General features: G+C 38.6%; 1 protein-coding gene across 1 annotated transcript in view; it reads right to left on the bottom strand.

The window, feature by feature from the left end:
- Nucleotides 1-614: 614 nt before the first annotated feature.
- chrnb1 (cholinergic receptor, nicotinic, beta 1 (muscle)) overlaps nucleotides 615-17,993 on the bottom strand; it is a 37,631-nt gene continuing 20,252 nt past the window's right edge. Inside the window, 3 exon segments of the mRNA XM_036597620.1 lie at nucleotides 615-1,587; nucleotides 3,975-4,122; nucleotides 12,334-12,506. Coding sequence (XP_036453513.1) covers nucleotides 1,441-1,587; nucleotides 3,975-4,122; nucleotides 12,334-12,506 — 468 coding nt within the window. The 3' untranslated portion in view covers nucleotides 615-1,440.

Genomic DNA, 17,993 nt, shown 5'->3' with positions numbered 1-17,993 from the left:
CAGAATTCTGGGACCATATCTCAAATTCATAAGGGTATAGAGTACATTTGGAGATATTCCAAGCATGATGTCTAGACTTTATCAACTTAATGTGACCTGAAGGCCTCGTCTAATATGCAAGATGGGTCAAAGACGTGGGGCTTCTCAGAATATTTAATAATGATTGAAAGGTCATAATGATCCTAAGCATTAATTCTAAACTTCATTTACTACATTATCCTTTTTTATTTTATGGGACTAACTAAGAACCCAGAATTATAAAGTGAAGCAAAGCATAAACCTTTCATAAAAAGGCTATTTCTGTGTTTTGTTTGAAGGACCCACTTGTAACATTTGTGTGGGTTTATTTACCTAAAATAGCTATAATTATTTCTTACACGACCAATGTCCAACCTCTCTTTATGTCTTACAATTAAACAGGCTGTTTCTGATACAGTGCCTTAAAAGCTGAAATATACAAGTGACCTCTGTTCTGACTGGGTCCCTACACTGTGCCTCATTCAAAAAGCAGTCTGGGCTGAAACACTCCTAATACCTTCATTGAGAATTGGTAAAATGCTGTAGGCTGAATAGGTGGATATATGTAAATGAGCTGTTTTTTGTGACTTCACAAAAACAATGATTTTAAAATGAGCTGATTAATTTCCATACATGGGCTGTATTGAACGGGAGTGAATGGTTTGTTTTGAAACTTTAACCGTGTTTACACAATACATCAAACTCTGATTTCCAAAAAGTAAGGAAAACTTGTTTTTCCATGATATAGGCCCTTTGACAACCAAAACCTTTATGCCCTTGGTTGACAGTGAGTTCCAGTTCTATTGAGTGGAGGCCAGTACAGTAGCAGGAAGGTACGGGGAGCCGGCTGTGCTAGCTCAGAGAGCAGGAGGTCGCATTGCTCATACAGCCACAGGGATCACATACTGACAACAGATGGGCTGTCTCACCGCCTTTGATTCTCCCTCTCTCTGATCTTAATTTAAAAAACAAAAAGGAAATACGGCCAACAGGTGTCTCTCACCCAGTGTGAGTGCATGTGCATGCGTTTGTGTTTTTACTGAGAATTCCTCCTCTTGTTGATGCAGTTGCTAGATTAGGCTTGATAGGCTTGTATATGAGAATAACCTGTAAACAGAGGTGAGTAAGGCTTAATGTAAAGGCATTACCTACAGTTGCTCACTTGAATAGGTATTCTAGAGGGCACATACTGTGCTACATTTCTTACATATGACCTTTATTAAAACACCAAACTTTCATCAAAAAAAAAATACAAATTGCTATGCAAACTTTCACAGTACAGAAATGTTCCACATCAACACTGTATCTACAGTAAACAACACAAGAGCATAAAGGTGAATATATGAAATTCAATAGTCAGCATTGTGAAGTGCAGGTGCACTGGAGTTCAAAACACAATGGTCACAGTGATGACCTTTGGGATCAAGGGCTCATGAAAGGGTCAATGGGAGTGGCGTTGAAACTGGCATCAGCAAAAATAGCCAGCGTACCAACAGTGGTGAAGATGACGAAGATCCAGAGGAAAAGGCGATCGACCACCATGGCAACATACTGCCAGTCTTCTTTCAGCTAAAGGTGGGAAGGGTAGAGAAATAAAAGGGAAGAAGAAGATTAATAGTGGAAAGAGAAGACGATAAATGATACAGGAATGGAAAGCAGTAGAGGAAGAATGATATTGAGAGAGCTGACAGATATGTGAGAAATATGAAAAGGTCTTCAGAAAGGTACATGACACAGCCAGAAGAATGACTTTAGAGTATTTCTAACTGCTGACAGCTGACTAAAGGTTTGCAAAGTACTGTGCAAAAAGTTTCCAGGATGTTTAAATAATGATGACTCTTGTATCTTTTTTCTCATTTCACAAGAAGTGCATGGTAGCTGCATCATACCTTGCTTTCTCCCTTCAGCAGTTGCAGAAGCTACAGGTTGGGATGACAAAAAAATCTAATACTGAAAACACATTACTGTCAAGCTACTGACACACTTCCAGGTGCACACAGATGCTACAATTGGCCAATTTATCCCAACATTACTATCGCGGTGTCAAACTCATGACATCCAAACCTACCAAACCGATGAGTCATGAATCTTAATTTTCTGCTGCATGTGCAGGTTCATCTTATTCCCTGCACTTTTCCAAAGAGCAAGGTTAACTTTATCATATTTTCATTATTAATGACCACATTGACTGTGCAGGATGTTTGGCATAAACCCAGCGGTATGCTTGCTACTGAGTACAATGTGAAAAGTGTAATTTAGTCTGTAAATAGACTGACAGCAACGAAGGTCAGCAACATCTGCCATGGCCAACCAGTGAATAAAGAGTAATGAAGAACGGCAAGTCATGAGATTGATTAGAGCCATGATGATGCTTTAGGATCTTAAAGCGACAGTTTAGAAAAAAAAAATTAAATGAACACAATTCACCACTTACCCCAAATGTAGTCAATCAGACAATAAATGTTTGGTGTCTAAAGTTTGCGTAGTTTTTTGTGCGAACAAGTAATGGCTTATAGCCTCCAATTAGCATTGGGCAAACTGCATGCCTAAATCATCACACACTTTCCTTAAACTATGAGTTGTTAATGTAACCATTGCTATACCTGTTGTAAGCATGTCTACTCGCAACTTGCAGGGACAGACTCTAAAGTGAAATTTTCTGGTTTAAGAGCTTGGAAAACCCTCTTCTGATAATATACCTTGATGTATCTTGGAAATCAGATAGCTAAGGTCAGTGCTAGGGAGCCAAATATCATTGCAGTAAAGACAATGGATTAAAATGACAGAAGAGCATGAAAACAAGCTAAAAGCTAAAGTTCCCTCCTGAAAATCAGCTTAGATCAGCATGTATTGTATGCTGGTCTAAGATGGTTTATGCTGGTTTAGATGATTAACCAGCATGGTCATGTTGACTGACCAGTATACCAGCATCCAAAACACTACGTATGGTGGTTTTGCTGGTGACAAGCTATGCTGGACCATGTTTGTTTTTCTAGCAGGGTTAACAAGATAGATCCCTGACTATCTAGTTATTTTTTCTCAGTTTGAATTCTTGTCTTTGGCTGAAAGGGTAAAAACTTGTCTCTGACAGTCATTTTGTACTGAATAAAGGTAGAATTGCTGTTTTCTCTTCAATTTTGCATGATGACTGAGGTAAAAGTTACACTATTGAGAGCTTGGTTGTATTAATTAGTCTATAGATCAGTATTCAGGATTTGTTGACACCACAGGGATTCTCAGTGGCTGTATGATGTATTTGTGTCATGCATGCATTGCAGTGAGAAAACACGAATAAATAAAAACACAATACAATATAAAATATTTCTGTCAATGAGACTAAGGGATATCATGTTGCGCTACAGAATACTGCATAACACAAATAACATATTAAATGCTTGTTTTAGGCCAGAATACCAATTTAAATGATGTCATATGGACTTGCTTATGTGGTTTCTGACACTGTATAACATACTGCTTTCTATAAAAAGGTGACTATTTTTATAGATAACAGTATGTCAAATAGTATCAGAAACCACACTAGCAAAACAGTTTGAGATTGGTTAACAAATTAATGCAGTTTGGAGCAAGCACGTGATTAATCAGGCATGCTGTTTGTGCAGTGCTAACTGATGGCTATATTCCTTGTTCGTTACATTAAACTCTTAGCTTTAGTGGAAAACTAAACAAGGAAAATGTGGATATAACTTGGCCGATTTTCTACATTTGGGATAAGGGTGAAATTGTGTAAACTTTTTTTTTTTTTTGAAGTATTGCTTTAACTAAGGCCTAACTGAGTCTCCTGTCATGATGACAAAAGATATTCTTGATGGCTTTAAATGGCTCAGTTAGCTTCTTTAATAGCTCCACTTAAGATGTATATAACTGCCTAATTTACTAGTTATAGACTGGAGCCAAACACACTTTGCAGTAGAAATGATAGTGACTGAGTCTCTCACAGCTTCATAGTCCTTCTCAGCCTGTAGCTGCTCAGCGATGTAGCAGATAGCCTCCACAGCAGACTTCAGCTCTGGGGGCAAAGTCAGGTAGTGACTGGGGCCATCGATAAACTTCCGCAGGTCAGTGCACAGGCCATCTGGCTGGTACCTGCAACACAATGCCATTACTGATTACAAAAGGTGGTCACTTTAGCAAGATCAATTAGCGGTATGCCCAGACAACCCCTACTGTAACATTGTAAACCAACAGTAATAGCAATACAAAGTTTTCAGACTGCCAGCAAAAGGGATATGAAGTGTGTAAAGATTAAAAATATAGATTAAATATATCTACAGATTACAAAAAAAATAGATTAAACATATCAATAGATTAAAAAAAAACACAAACATGAACTCTTTTCACTGTTTTGAAAAATATACAAAGCTTATATAAAAAAGCCTTTATTATACCATGGCACGCCAGAACTGACGCCTTGATGAAGGTCATTCCCAGAATGTGTTGGGGTAGCTTTTAAACTGTTTCTTTATAGCCATAATGGAATTTAACTGCTTTCTTCTAGCTGGCAAATTAAGGTCTCAAGAGCAGGAACCAGACATCTGGTCTGGTTTGCTCTTTGTTACTGGAGCGTGAGGTATCATCATGTCTAGATCAAAAGAGCTCCCTGTGGCCTTCAGAAAGAAAACTGTTAATGCCTATGAGTCTGGGAAGAGGTTTAAGAAGATTTCCGAAATATTGGAAATCAATCAAGCTACTGTCCGGAAGATAAAGTGGAGAAGAATTAAAAGCCCAGCCATCTTGTCCAGGCAAGGCTGCCCCAGCAAATTTAACCAGAAAACAGACTGTAAGATGCTAATAAAAGTCTCCAAGAACCCCAATATTTCATTACAGGATCTGCACTTAGTTTTTGCCACTGTTGATGTAAAAGTGCATGCATCTACCACTAGAAAAAGACAATTTTGACCCTCATGGGAAGTGCGCCAGGAGGAAGTCTTTGCTGTCTAAATAGAAAACCAGGACAAGACTAAAGTTTACTAATGAATATCTAGACAAGGGCCAGGATTTCTGGAACAATGTGCAACAGACAGCCGAGTCAAAGATAGAGTTGTTTGACCACAGTGACACAAGCTGTGTTTGGTGAAAACCAAGTACCGGAAGCATGTTTGGTGAAAACCAAAGACAGCATTTGATCAGAAGAACCTCATACCAGCTATAAAGCATTGTGGTGGACATGTTATGGTTTGGAGCTGCTTTGCTCCCTCAGGGCCTGGCCAACCTGTAATTATACAACCGACTATGAATTCTCTTTCATACCAGGGAGTGCTTGAGGAGAATTTGAGACCATCTGTGAAAAAGTTGAAGCTGAAGAAGTGAAAGGATAATGATCCCAAACATACAAGTAAATCCATCAAGGAATGGCTCAATGGTCTAGTCAAAGCTGAGTTCTGAATCACATTGAAATGCTGTAAAATCATGTATTTTGATGCGTTTGTGTTTTTAAGTGTTTTTGTTCCTTTTGCTTCAATTCCAAGGAACTATCGACAGTTCCAGACATTAATTCCTCACCATCATGACCACATAACCTACATTTTAGCTTCATACTTGTTACTGACATTTTATGGTAATTACTGAATTTTAAAGTAAATAACCAAATAACCCTTGAAATTAATAAATAATTTTAAGCCTGAAAATTAATAACTGAATTACAAGCCTGCGGTTAAAGCAGAGAAATTAAATCTGTTTTTTCTTTCTAGGTAGGTTAATCTTGCTCCAGTGGGCACACAATATACATAAAGTACTGTAGTGTTTACCACTATTAAAGAAGACACATAAGTTATGCACAAGTTATTGCGCTTTTCAGCCACGGCATACAGAAAGCAAGGCTTTAGGCTAACAGCTAGCTCTAGCATTAGCTCAGGTCTGCACTCACCCATATCTGAGCCCAGATTTGCTAATTCTTCCTGTTGTACAGGCATAAACAAAGAATAAAGCTGGCTAACCCCACCTTCATAATGCTGCAGAACACATAACCTGGGACCAACATGACAAACATTTCTTGAACATGCTATAGCATGTCCTGTGAAAAACTGGCCAATGCCCAATAGATTGTCAATGTATTTTGCATGCATTGTTCCCTTTTAATGTAAAATGAGCATTCCTAATCTTGGGTAGCACAAACGTAAGCAGGGTCCTTACTAATCACATTGTCTCACCCACACATCTTTACCAAAATTGTGTTCCTCTATGGATGCTTTCTCTCGAGCTGGAGAAACCTACCTAACGCATACATGCTGGATATTTAATATAACACTAAATACACTGTGTTCCCTGAGACTTTGAGGGTTTAAGTGTTATAGACTAAGTTTCTCTGTAAGAGTTATTCAACAATCATAAATTATTCACAAACTCAGACATTAATATGTAAAATATGAGAGTGATTAACTGTTCCACATACAGAACCTTAATGTTTATGAGGTTATCAGACTGTTAAGTTTTGTGGAATTGCGTGGGTTAAACAGGCCATTAATAACAGCACTGACCACCTCAGGCTACTGTTCACAATTTCTCATGGCCTGTGCCACTTTGTCCTTGACAAAAAGGGTGCTAACACTTAAAGCTTTGATACTGGATACTGGATAGCTGTGTGTTTATGTCTGTATTTGTGTGTGATACAGAAATATAGACGTAATCCCAAATCAGAGAGACAGGCAGCTTCTCCTACCATCTCTTTCTCTCTCTCTCTCTCTCTCTCACTCTTTCTCTCTCTCCCCTCCCCCCTTCCTCCTTTCCACTTCCTCTCACTACCTCTCTTTCTCTCTCTCTCTTTTCTCTCTCTCTTCCTTTTTGTTTAATCTCAGCTCTCTGGTGACTGTTTGACCACCCATATAATTTCTCCTGCATGCTGATAAAATGGCTATCGCAACAGCTGTGTTGTGTCTTCTTTCCATGAGTCTGTTCTAAAACATCTGTGTGTTATAAAATTATTAAACTCTCTCTCTCTCTCTCCCTCTCTCTCTCTCTCCATCCATCTCCCTCCTGACCTTTTATAGCACCAGTTAATCAGTTAATCTGCTTGCTCTGGTAGTAATTCCACCATCTAAGCACTGGGGGGCAGTGCAGTTCTTCACTTCTCACTGCACACACTCCTCTGTTGCTCTGTTGTGAACTGGTTGAGTATTCCAGACATGTTGTGGCTGCTGTGGTTGCACTGGCAACCTCAGCATCACTCTCATTACACAGGAAAGCCCATTTCTGATTGTATCACATTTTGATGTGTATTTACTTAAACAAGACACACACACACACACACACACACACACACACACACACACTGCCATACCTAAACACACACTGCGCAACCCACTTAAACAAGGTAATTAAAGCAGGTAAATTCATTCAGTGCTGAGCCTATGTAGCAGGGTTTTAATCATAATTATCTGTTCCCCACATGCTCTCTTTTTGTCTATTTATGTATGGGTGAATAGCAAGATTTGCATGCACTGACAAAATAAATTAAATATATCAGTAGCATTAATCCATATCCATTCCATGTTATCAAAGCAAATATATAGCCTGGTATGTAACCAGAAAGCTTTCAGCTGGAACCTCTCATACTCCTTACTCAAGTAATTTGTGAATCACTTATCTGTTCAGTGAATAGTTTTGGTGTCCAAGGACAAGCCCCAAGTTGCAAATATCATGTTATGCAGACCAGACACTCGCAGAAATAAAATAAGTGGGTTTTATTTACAAAGGGGCAAACCAAAGGTGTAGTCAATAAACCAGGCCAGGTCAGAATCGTGAGGGCAATAAACAGGTACATGGGGAACCAGAGAGCAAAGTAAATAAACATGCAAGGTTCAAAGGCCAGAGCAAAAAACAATACAAAGCCAAAATACAAAACCAAAGAGAATCCAAAACAGCAAACAAGGAACGAAAAAGGGTCTATTAACATGAGAGGTAAAAGCAGAAAAAACGCTCAGTATGCAAAAGACAAGTCAATTGGCAATACTTTGCAAAGAGCAACTGACACTGAACAAGTATATATACAGACAAAGAAACGAGAACAGGTGAAGGCATTTAGAACTCGGGGGAAGAGGATCTGTGCAACTGTTTGCGATTGGTAGGTATAGGGCCTGTGACTATGACGTCCAAACCAGATGAATCATGGGAGTTGGAGTTAACAGATTGGTTGGAGACTTCAGAGGAACCGAGTAGCGTGACAGCAAGAAAAGTGAAGCTAACATACACAACCAGCATGGCTAAATCACAAACACTTGCCGCAAAACAATGTCCAGTTGTTAAGTAATCTTAAACAGACTTGCTTATGGGGTTCTGACACTTACCCATGAAGACAAAAGTACAGACAAATTCAGGTCTCAGGATGGCTTATACTGTTTACAGTGGGTTGGAAAATTTTTCAGTTCATACCTGCAAAGAAGGAACTACTACGTTGAAATAGAGAATAATGTTTCTGAGAGCATAACAGTGACCTGTGGTGTCCCACAGAGTTCTATCCTTGGGCTGCTCTTATTTAATTTATACATGATTCCTCTTGGCCAAATCCTACATGACTGTGAGATATCTTGCCACACCTATGCAGACAATATTCAGATTTACTTGGCCCTCTCCCCAAACAACTATGGACCCCTTGACTCACTTTGTAAGTGCCCTAAGCTCATCACTAACTGGACGGGACAAAATTTTCTGTGGTTGAATGAAAATGAAATAAAGATTATTTTATTTGAGAATAGCAATGAGAGGCACAGACTAGTTGCCTATCTGGATTTGAGATCCCTAAAATCTACATAACTAGCACGTAACCTTAATGGACTTGGATCTCAGTTTTAGCAATCATGTCAAAACAATTACTAAATCATCATTTTATCACCTTAAAAACATCAACAAGATGAGAAATTTTCTGACTAAACCAGACCTAAAAAAACTCCACCACAGCTTTATTTCTAGCAGTACTGATTACTGTAATGGTCTCCTAACTGGACTCCCAAAATAGACGAAAAGGCTTAAGTTGATTTAAGTGCAGCTGCCAGAGTTCTCTATGAGTCAAAGAAGGGAACACATCACTCCCACTCCTAAATCCTTACACTGGTTACCAGTCTGTTACAGAATAGACTTCAAGGTACAATCATTGGGCTATAAATGGCTTAACGGTGTAGGAGTAGAGGCTTTACCTCATATGCTGCAGCGATATGAGCCGAGCAGAATTCATAGATCATTAAGAACTATAAGTTAGTCCAGCCGAAGGTAAAGACAAAACATGGAGAAACAGCTTTTAGTGCTGCTCTTAAATGGACCCAGTTGACAGAAAGCATTAGAAGAGCCTGACACAAGACACTTTTAAATCTGTGCTGAAGATGTTCACATTTCAGCAGCTTTCAGCTCAAAATACTGTTTAAAACACTGTCAGTACTTCTGCTCTTCTTATTATCTTATCCTTATTATTCTATTTTTAATTTGATTTTATTTATTTTTATAAATGTAGTGTTTATTTTCTTCTCTTTTAAATCTATTGTTTTAAACAGGTTTTTAATTTCTATTTTTCTACAGCTTTTACATTTTTTATTGGAATCATCCTTGTATTTTCTCATTTGTAAAGCACTTTGAATGACCACAGTGTATGAACTGTGTAATAGAAAATAAACTTGTCTCACTTTTAGCTATGCAATACGCCTTAATCTGTTTCTTTTTCCCCAAGTTTTTCCTTTAGCATTGTCAATCCAGCATTTGTACAGTGGCCAATGAGATAAATATTGTGTAGAGATGCACACAATAACATTAATCATGTTTCCTCAAGTTCCTGAGGAGCAGAAGTGCCCAGATATCACTGCGGTCAGATGCAACTTTCATTCTGTCTACTACTTATAATATTTTACATCTGACATATTATTTGTCACTTTCAAACTGGGTTATTAGTTCACTGAGGCCAGCCTAGCAAAGGTCAAGTGCCCATACTGTATAATACTGAAGTATGATGTATCATAAAGAGGAACACATGGAGGGAACATAGGGGCCTGGGAATATAGGTACACTCCCATTTGTTAGCTACATTAGCTTTGTAGCTCCAGCGCAAAACTAAAGAAGCAAACTTCAGACACCAAATATTTCTTTGATGACTGGCTACATCTGGGATAAGGAGAACATTGCATATATTTTGATTGTTAAATTTTCGCTAAACTATTTCTAAACAAATTAGTCGTTACAGCACCCCAATCAAGGAATGCCTATCCATTCTCTTGGAAGTCGTTCACCTAGCAGGGTTTAGATCCATCCCTAATTTAACACATCTGTTAGACATGCTAAAGATGGAACTAAACTCTGCATGGCTAACTGAACATGAGCAGAGCTACACAATGTAGCATTCTCAGTATTTAGCAAAACTATCAAAATAGGAATCAGATTTCACAATCACAACCTTGTCTATACACAGATGGAACTGAAGACACCGCTACTGAATATGCTCCATACTAAAGATATGTGGTGAAAAGACAGCTTCTCCTAATCTGATTAAAACAGATGAAGCACTCATATATTCCCAGATATGTGTGTGGTCAACATTAGCTTTCATTACTTGTAAGCTATATTAGCCTTATAGCTGCCATTCAAAAATGAAGAATAAACTTCAGATACCAAACATGTCTTGGCTGACTGACTACATTCAAGGTAAGGAGAAAACTGTTTAAGTTTGATTTTATGCTAAACGATGACTTGGCTCTCTCACTCCCTTACTCATTCTTTCAATCACTCCATATTAGACCACCCGCTGACCCTCCCTCTGTCCCTGCAGTGTGGGTCACCAGACACAGATGACTAATCAAGAAGGACTAATTCGACTAAGACACGGCTCTGGTGCTGCCAAGACACATCGTAAAACCAATTAAGAAGCACGAGATACTGCTGCCTCATCAAATCACCCTGATAGAGTCTCCACCCCCCCGCCCCCCTCTCTCCTCTCCTCTTGTCCCCAACACAGGCCAGGGCTAATGTGTCTGAACCAATTTGCACTGATCATTATTATTTTAGCGATCATTTCTGCTCATTCTCTCTCTCTCATCCACCCCCCACCACTACACACACACACAGCTCTATGGGACACTGGAAGTGTAGTGTAGATTAGTCTCATCAGCAGACATTCAGCCACACTTTCACACAGAAAGGGAGATCACACACCCACACATACATACACACCCATAGTAATACATATAGTATTGGGCTTAAAGACCACCCTTCATTGTTTCATTTCCCATCAAAACAGCCATAAAGTACAAGTTATTCACTTTTCAGGAGACATTTCTGAGGAGATATGAGATACAAATTAATCCACTTCCATTACTGGAGTTCTAAAAACTACAAAGAATAGAGAAAATGAGACTTCTAGCAATTGTGCAAGACTTGGTAGACCACCAAACCGTAACCATCAGATAAACAGCCTGTCCACCCTTCCACTGTGAGAAGACAACTCAACGCTATGTATCTGAAAGGATGTGTAGCCATTGCTGAGAAAAGGAAATAGACAAAAAGTAAGAAAGTTTGCATATCCACTGGTGTTCTCAGAACAATGGACAGTCCAGAACATCACTGAAGTCCAGAGTCCAGACCTCAACATCACTGAATGTGCTTACTTGGATCGCCACCACTTTCTAAGACTGAACTTTAAATGTGTGGAAAAGTATATTGGCACATTTCTTAGAAAAACTGAAAGCAAATCTTCTACACATAACAGAAGCTGTAAGGCAAAGGGTGCACACAATAAAGAGAAAACATGTAGTAATATGTTTAGTTGTTGCAGTTTCTGAGTAATTTGCTGTGTTACTTGCTTTTTCCTGACACTGAAAAATTAATAACTTGTACTTAATGGCCATTTTGAATGGAAATGAAATAACTAAAGGGTGGATTTTGAACAGTGCTGTACATCCTTGATACATTACACAGGAACATGTTTGCGCATACGTAGATGTAGCAATATCACAGCAAACCATAGCAGATAATTTACATTTATTATTGGTGCTGCGTTTTCATCTGTTTCTGTGCATTATTACAGAGATAAGGTGTATATTATTACTGTGTTATTATGAAGTATATTATTGTAAAACCCTCCCATAACCCCTCAAACCCATTAGAGAGCTTCTATTGCTTAAACTGCTTCCATTTTAATTGCTCTCCCTCACAGCTACATAACTTACATATTGGTTCCATTCTAATTATGAGGTCTTTATAGCAGTTACTGAATTATAGGTTTTAATATTAATAACTGTATAATAGGTCTGCAGTTTAAGAGGTTAAGAGCTGTTGCTGTTCCCCATTGTAAATGCAGACTTCAGTGTGAGTGAGTGGTGGCCGCACCTGTTGGGTTTGGGAAAGAGCACACAGGTGTTAGGCTTCCTAATGAAATATTCATCTGCTGCACGGCTGATGGCTTTTGGGTTTTCCTTCTTGGGTGGTCTTTCCAGAGACAGCGGTGTCTCCACTTTTGGCCTTAGGAGCCCCAGATACGGAGGCAGCATGTGGATGAAAATCTGTAAGGAACCAAAATGAAATCAGTGCTGTCAATTTTGTTTATGTCAAGTAATCTACTGAATATTTTGACAATCAGGTTTGGTAAAAGTCAAAACAATAAAAATGGACTTAACTGAACTAAGCAAACTATGGATGGACTTTAAATGTTTCCAAAATATTTTCATGAAAAAAAATCATGAAAACTAGTAAGCCTTTTTAAAAATCTTGACAATAATCAATGATTAATTTTTTTATCAAATGATGAACTGATATCTGAAAGCAGTTAATTGTAGATTGTGTGGTGTCAGAGATTAGAACCTGTGTAGAGCACTGTGTAGTTCAGGTCTTTAAAATCTGCCATAAACACTAAACGTTTAATGGTAGCAGTTCCACGAAATTACTGAAGCAGCTGCCAATAAACGGTGCGTTTGTGATGCTAGTGTGTAATTAAGATAAAAACAGCATCTGCTCTTATTGTCAGTGAGTGGCAGAACCTTCAAAGTTTCCTTCAGAGTGAATATAACTGTACACAAAAACTGCTGACGAGAAACAAAGGTCAGTATGTAACAAAAATGTACTTCTTCATTGCAATGAGATTGATTAATGAGTCTTGCAGTGCTTGTCACAGAAAGGCAAACAGATGCCCTGCTGTTCACGAGCTACAACAGATAGCATTGATGAGCTTTGTTCCATCGTTCCAGTGCAAAGCGTAGGAGCCTTTTAACAAGCCCTGTGCCTCACGCATGAGGTGAAATTTTCTACCCTTGTTTGGTTTTAATTACCGATTGTCATGCATTGTTTAGATAAAGGTTTAATTCACAAGTAAACATTTACACTTGTTAAGGTGCAGTAAATGCTGCCCTGGATCAAAGAACTTAAGAGCATAACTTAAGATTCTTTGTTTCAGGGCCATTTCCTTGAATAACCTTGAATGGCAATAACTCACAAAAAAAAGCAGTGAGGTAGTGAGCAGCTGCCAACTATTTAAGCTACAGACAGCAGAGGCTGCCAGGCATGACTTCACAAAGTGTCCAAGAGACAGAAAGTGATGCTCTGAGGGTCCATGCACTGCGCACACACACACACACAAGCCCAAGGGTCAAATCCACAAAGAATCTTAAGACAAAGAGTGCTTTTTGGGGTTTAGAAACAAAAAAGGAGCTTAGAATAGCACTTAGATGATTTGTGAATATAAGTCACACAGCAAGTCATACAAACACACAGTAAGGGTGAGCAATATTATAATGTGTTAACATTATTACGATAAACTATGTCACAAGATGCTCTTTTTGCAACCATCACAAAGAAGACTAAGGACCAATTATAGAGAGGAGCCTGTAAACAGCAACAACAGCAATAATCAGTGTATAATAACTGCATATGAAAGGGGCATTTCGGCCTAAAACCAGCACTCAATACGTCATTTGTTGAATTATGCAGTAGCGCAGCACTGCAACCCTCAACCTCATCAGCTTGATAGAATTCACCATTTTGTATCCTTTTGTATGTTTTTGTTCATCAATGTTCTCTCACCACAATACCCAGCATGCATCACACTAATACATCATACAACCATTGGGAATTCCCCCAAGGCAATAAAGAAATCCTGATAGCTAGCATTGCCACTGATGTAGAGGCTAATAAATACAGACAGGATATTTGGCTTCCTAGCAGTAATGTTTGCTATTTGGCTTCCTAGCATTAGTCAGCAACTATTCATCCCAAAGCGCTTGTAGTTTCAAAAGTTCCTCCCACCTTCAGCATATATCATCTGAAGGGGAAAAAATTGAAAACCTCACTCTCGAGACTACTGTGGCACCACTGCAGGGAGCAAGTAGACGTGTTTACAGCAGATGTAGCAATAATTACATTTTACATTTTGGCCAGAGTGCCTCTTCAACAAGTAGGTGATTGGACGTGAGCCCATTACATCATTTTCATATTTTATTTGATTAATTCTTCTTAATTACTATATTTTTGCAGTTACATTGAAAAAAAAAGTTATTGTACTCATTTTCAAATCTCAATACATATTGTGTGTATCATGAAAATGTCTTCAAAAGTCATAAACAGCTAAGCTGATTTAATTCTGAATAAAAAAGCAGTTTTGTTGTGTCACTCTTAAGTGTCTGTTTGCATAAGAGGTTTATCTATCACAGTAAGGGGGTTAGTGACATCTGTTGGTTTTCTCAGAACCAGAATTAAAGCCTTCCAGTGAAACAGCACAAATCAAGTTGGACTGAGCCCCAAACTGGTGACTAAGATCCTGAGCCATCAATGTTAGACATGCACATACTGTAAAGCACTGTTAAGCAGTTATAAAGAGATTTTTTACACGACTTTCACCTACTTCCAAATGTAGCCAGTTAAGACATGTTTAGTGTATGAAGTTTGTTTCCTTAGTTTTGCACTGAAGCTACAAGGTTAATGTAGCTAACAAAGAATGGAAGTTTTTAGTTTTTAGCAATTAGAGTCACAAATGCTTAAATCACCACATGTGCGCAAACTGTGTTGCGGTGTATGCTGCATAGCTAAAAACAGTAGAAGTAACTTGAAGCCTGAATTTTGTCTGTACTTCTGTCCAATTTCATACATCACAGTGTCATACAGAGGCAAAAACCACATAAGCAAGTCTACATGAGATTACTTAATTACAGCTTGTGTAGTTTGAGGTAAGTGTTTGATGATTTAGATGTGCAGTTTGTATGATGCTAATTTGCCATCTTCAGACATCAAAGCATGTCTGCATTGACTACTTTTGGCTTAAGGCGAAAACTGTGTACATTTTTTCCAGAACATCACCTAAAGCAGTGAGCATAAGTTTATTACAGATCCTTTTATGTGGGACACAGTCCAACTGCCTAAGAAACAAGTAAAAACTATAGTGAAAAGAAAGCCACAGAGTCCAATTATAATAATCTGCTACTCTACAAATGTTACACACTCTCACTTCCACATGCACTTTTCATTCCTCTTTATTTAACTTGTTTGTACTACTTCTTTCTTTATGTGCATTTCTTATTTTTTCCACCATCTTGCATTCTCAAGAGGTTCTAGCTCCATTAGAGGATGATAATTTGTGTGCTGGCCTGTCTCTCTCTCCGTTCTTGGTGGTGAAGGAGTCATGGTGATCCGGAGGAGAAAAGCCGCTCACCCCTGCTCTAATGGACTTTCAATAATGTGGAGGCCAGCGCCACTGATAGAGGTTAATGACATAACACGGCGAGCGAGCTGTTTGGAGAGCTGCGGTTTAATTCACTTTGGAGTTCTTGCTAAACTAAATCTTTCTCCATTTCTATCGCTTTTCATCTTGTCCTTTTTAGTTCCAATGTGAACCCCTGTCACTCGTTCTTTTTTCTTCCTTTTTTCTTTTTCTCAGAACACCATGTGAGACTGTTCAAAGAAGAGTGAATGAAAGTGCTGAATGGAGGCTTTTCTTGAATCCGTGGTTTTACAGGAAAGTCATGAACCTGGCAAAAGTGGCTGACGTCATTAAGCTTGCTGCAAGGACAGCATCTCATTTGCTCATAGTGACACTCAAATCAAGCCTTCAAACCACTTACCCATGTTTTGCTACAGTTTCATGTTTGTCACCAGCTAAGCAAAATATCCACCAATACTTCATTGTTCAAATAACCTTAAACGAATAATGTAACAAAAATCCAATTCACAAGATTTCCTTCTTACCCTACATAGTCGATCAGCCGAAACATGTTTGGTGTTAAGTGTTTTACTTTCATACATTTTTATAGATAAAAGACTCAGTATCAGAAACCAATTAAGCAAGACTACTCAACAACTCAACTCAGTTTAAAGAAAGTGTGATGATTTAGGTATGTAGTCTGCGTGGTGCTAATTGATGGGGTATAAACTTCCACCACTTCTTAGCTACATTAGTCACGTAGCTCTAGTGCAAAACTAAATAAGCAAACAACTGACACCAAAAATGTCTTTGCTGATCGACAACATTTGGAGAAAGTATAAACCTGCCTCAGAAATAACTGATCAGTCAAGACGAGTTTTGCTTCTTTAGTTTACTGCTGGAGCTACGAGGCTAATGTTGCAAGAACGATACACTAGAAGTCAATAATAACCCACATCTTCTCTGTAAATACATCCTTAAAATTTCTCTCAACCTGCTCAGACTGCATCCAGGTCTTCATTAAGGCTGTCAGAGTCGTTTAGGACACAGTATAACTTACTGTGAACTATAGACAGAAATAAAACATCTCTATCTCAGAATATGACATGTTCCAAATACATATGGACTAAATTTCTGTTGTTTCTACTGATAAACATATATATTCAGTTAAAAAAATCAAGATTAACAGGTATTTCCCAAAAGAAAAACTGGAAAAAATTGAAATAGCAAATAGTAGAGGTGCAGGAAAAATCGATTCTTAGATGCATCGCGATGTGGACGTGAACGATTTTGAATCAATTCACAAATGGCAAAAATCGATTTTCTAAATATTTAATTTATAACGTAATGTTGACGGAACACAAAAGGCAGAACTTGGAAGTGCGGAAGTGCAGCGCCCGGACAGTCTGTGACAGCACATAACAAAAACACAAGTGGATGAGTGAGAAATCCGACCGGCTCCCTCTGCATTAAAAGCCAGGTTAGATCAGGAGTCACAGCACAAATGTTAACATTTTGTCCTTTCAACAAAAGTCAAACCACCTTGGGAGCCGCAACATTTAATGTCCAATATGTCTCAGTATGTGCTGATGTCCTAGAATAGGCTAAAAAAATATAAGCGAAAATGCGGACTTGCTTTGCTTTGCTTTAAGCTTTAGCTCAGCTACAGCCACTTTCCTCCAATTTCCACCAGAAAACTTTTCCTCAGAAGTAGACCAGTTTCCTGTAAAATGTCTCTCAGCGTTCGACTGTTTTACGAGGTTGAAGTCGCTTCTTATTCTCCAGTTTCTTGTTCGAATTTACCCGTTCCACCTTAAATGTAAATGCGGCACCATTTAAGGTGGAACGGGAGAATTCGAAAGAGAAGCGACTTCAGCTTCGCCACTTTTTAGCGTTTGACAGTCTGTCATTGCAGATTTAACGTACCAGGAAACCAAATGCGCTGCTTATAAATGCGAATAACACATCGCTGCTGTGTGACCTGCAGTCTGCACACCAGTTCTCAGTCGTTGCGAAACAGGGCTTTCGCGCTATGTTGCACACGACCCGTCTCAAAGATATTTTACTGACACAGCGACCCCTCCGTCCCAAACAACGAGACCGAAGCCGAAGTTATAAAATCACTAAAGAAAACGGGTAGAATAGCTGTAACATGTGCTGCATGGACATCCATCACCACTGGATCTTATTTCACTGTAACTGCGCATTTTATTGCAGATGAGTAGCAGCAGCTAGCAGAGCACTGAATGAGAGCCTTCTAGTTCACTTGCCACATCACTTCCATTTGTTTTATTAAAAACAAATTGGAAGTAAATTCATTATGGATCATTACAAATACTTTGCTTTAAAAGTACCAAGTCACTTT

This window comes from Colossoma macropomum, unplaced genomic scaffold (genome assembly GCF_904425465.1).
Source record: "Colossoma macropomum unplaced genomic scaffold, Colossoma_macropomum, whole genome shotgun sequence".
NCBI lineage: Eukaryota > Metazoa > Chordata > Actinopteri > Characiformes > Serrasalmidae > Colossoma > Colossoma macropomum.
This window is presented reverse-complemented; position numbering and strand designations above follow the sequence as displayed.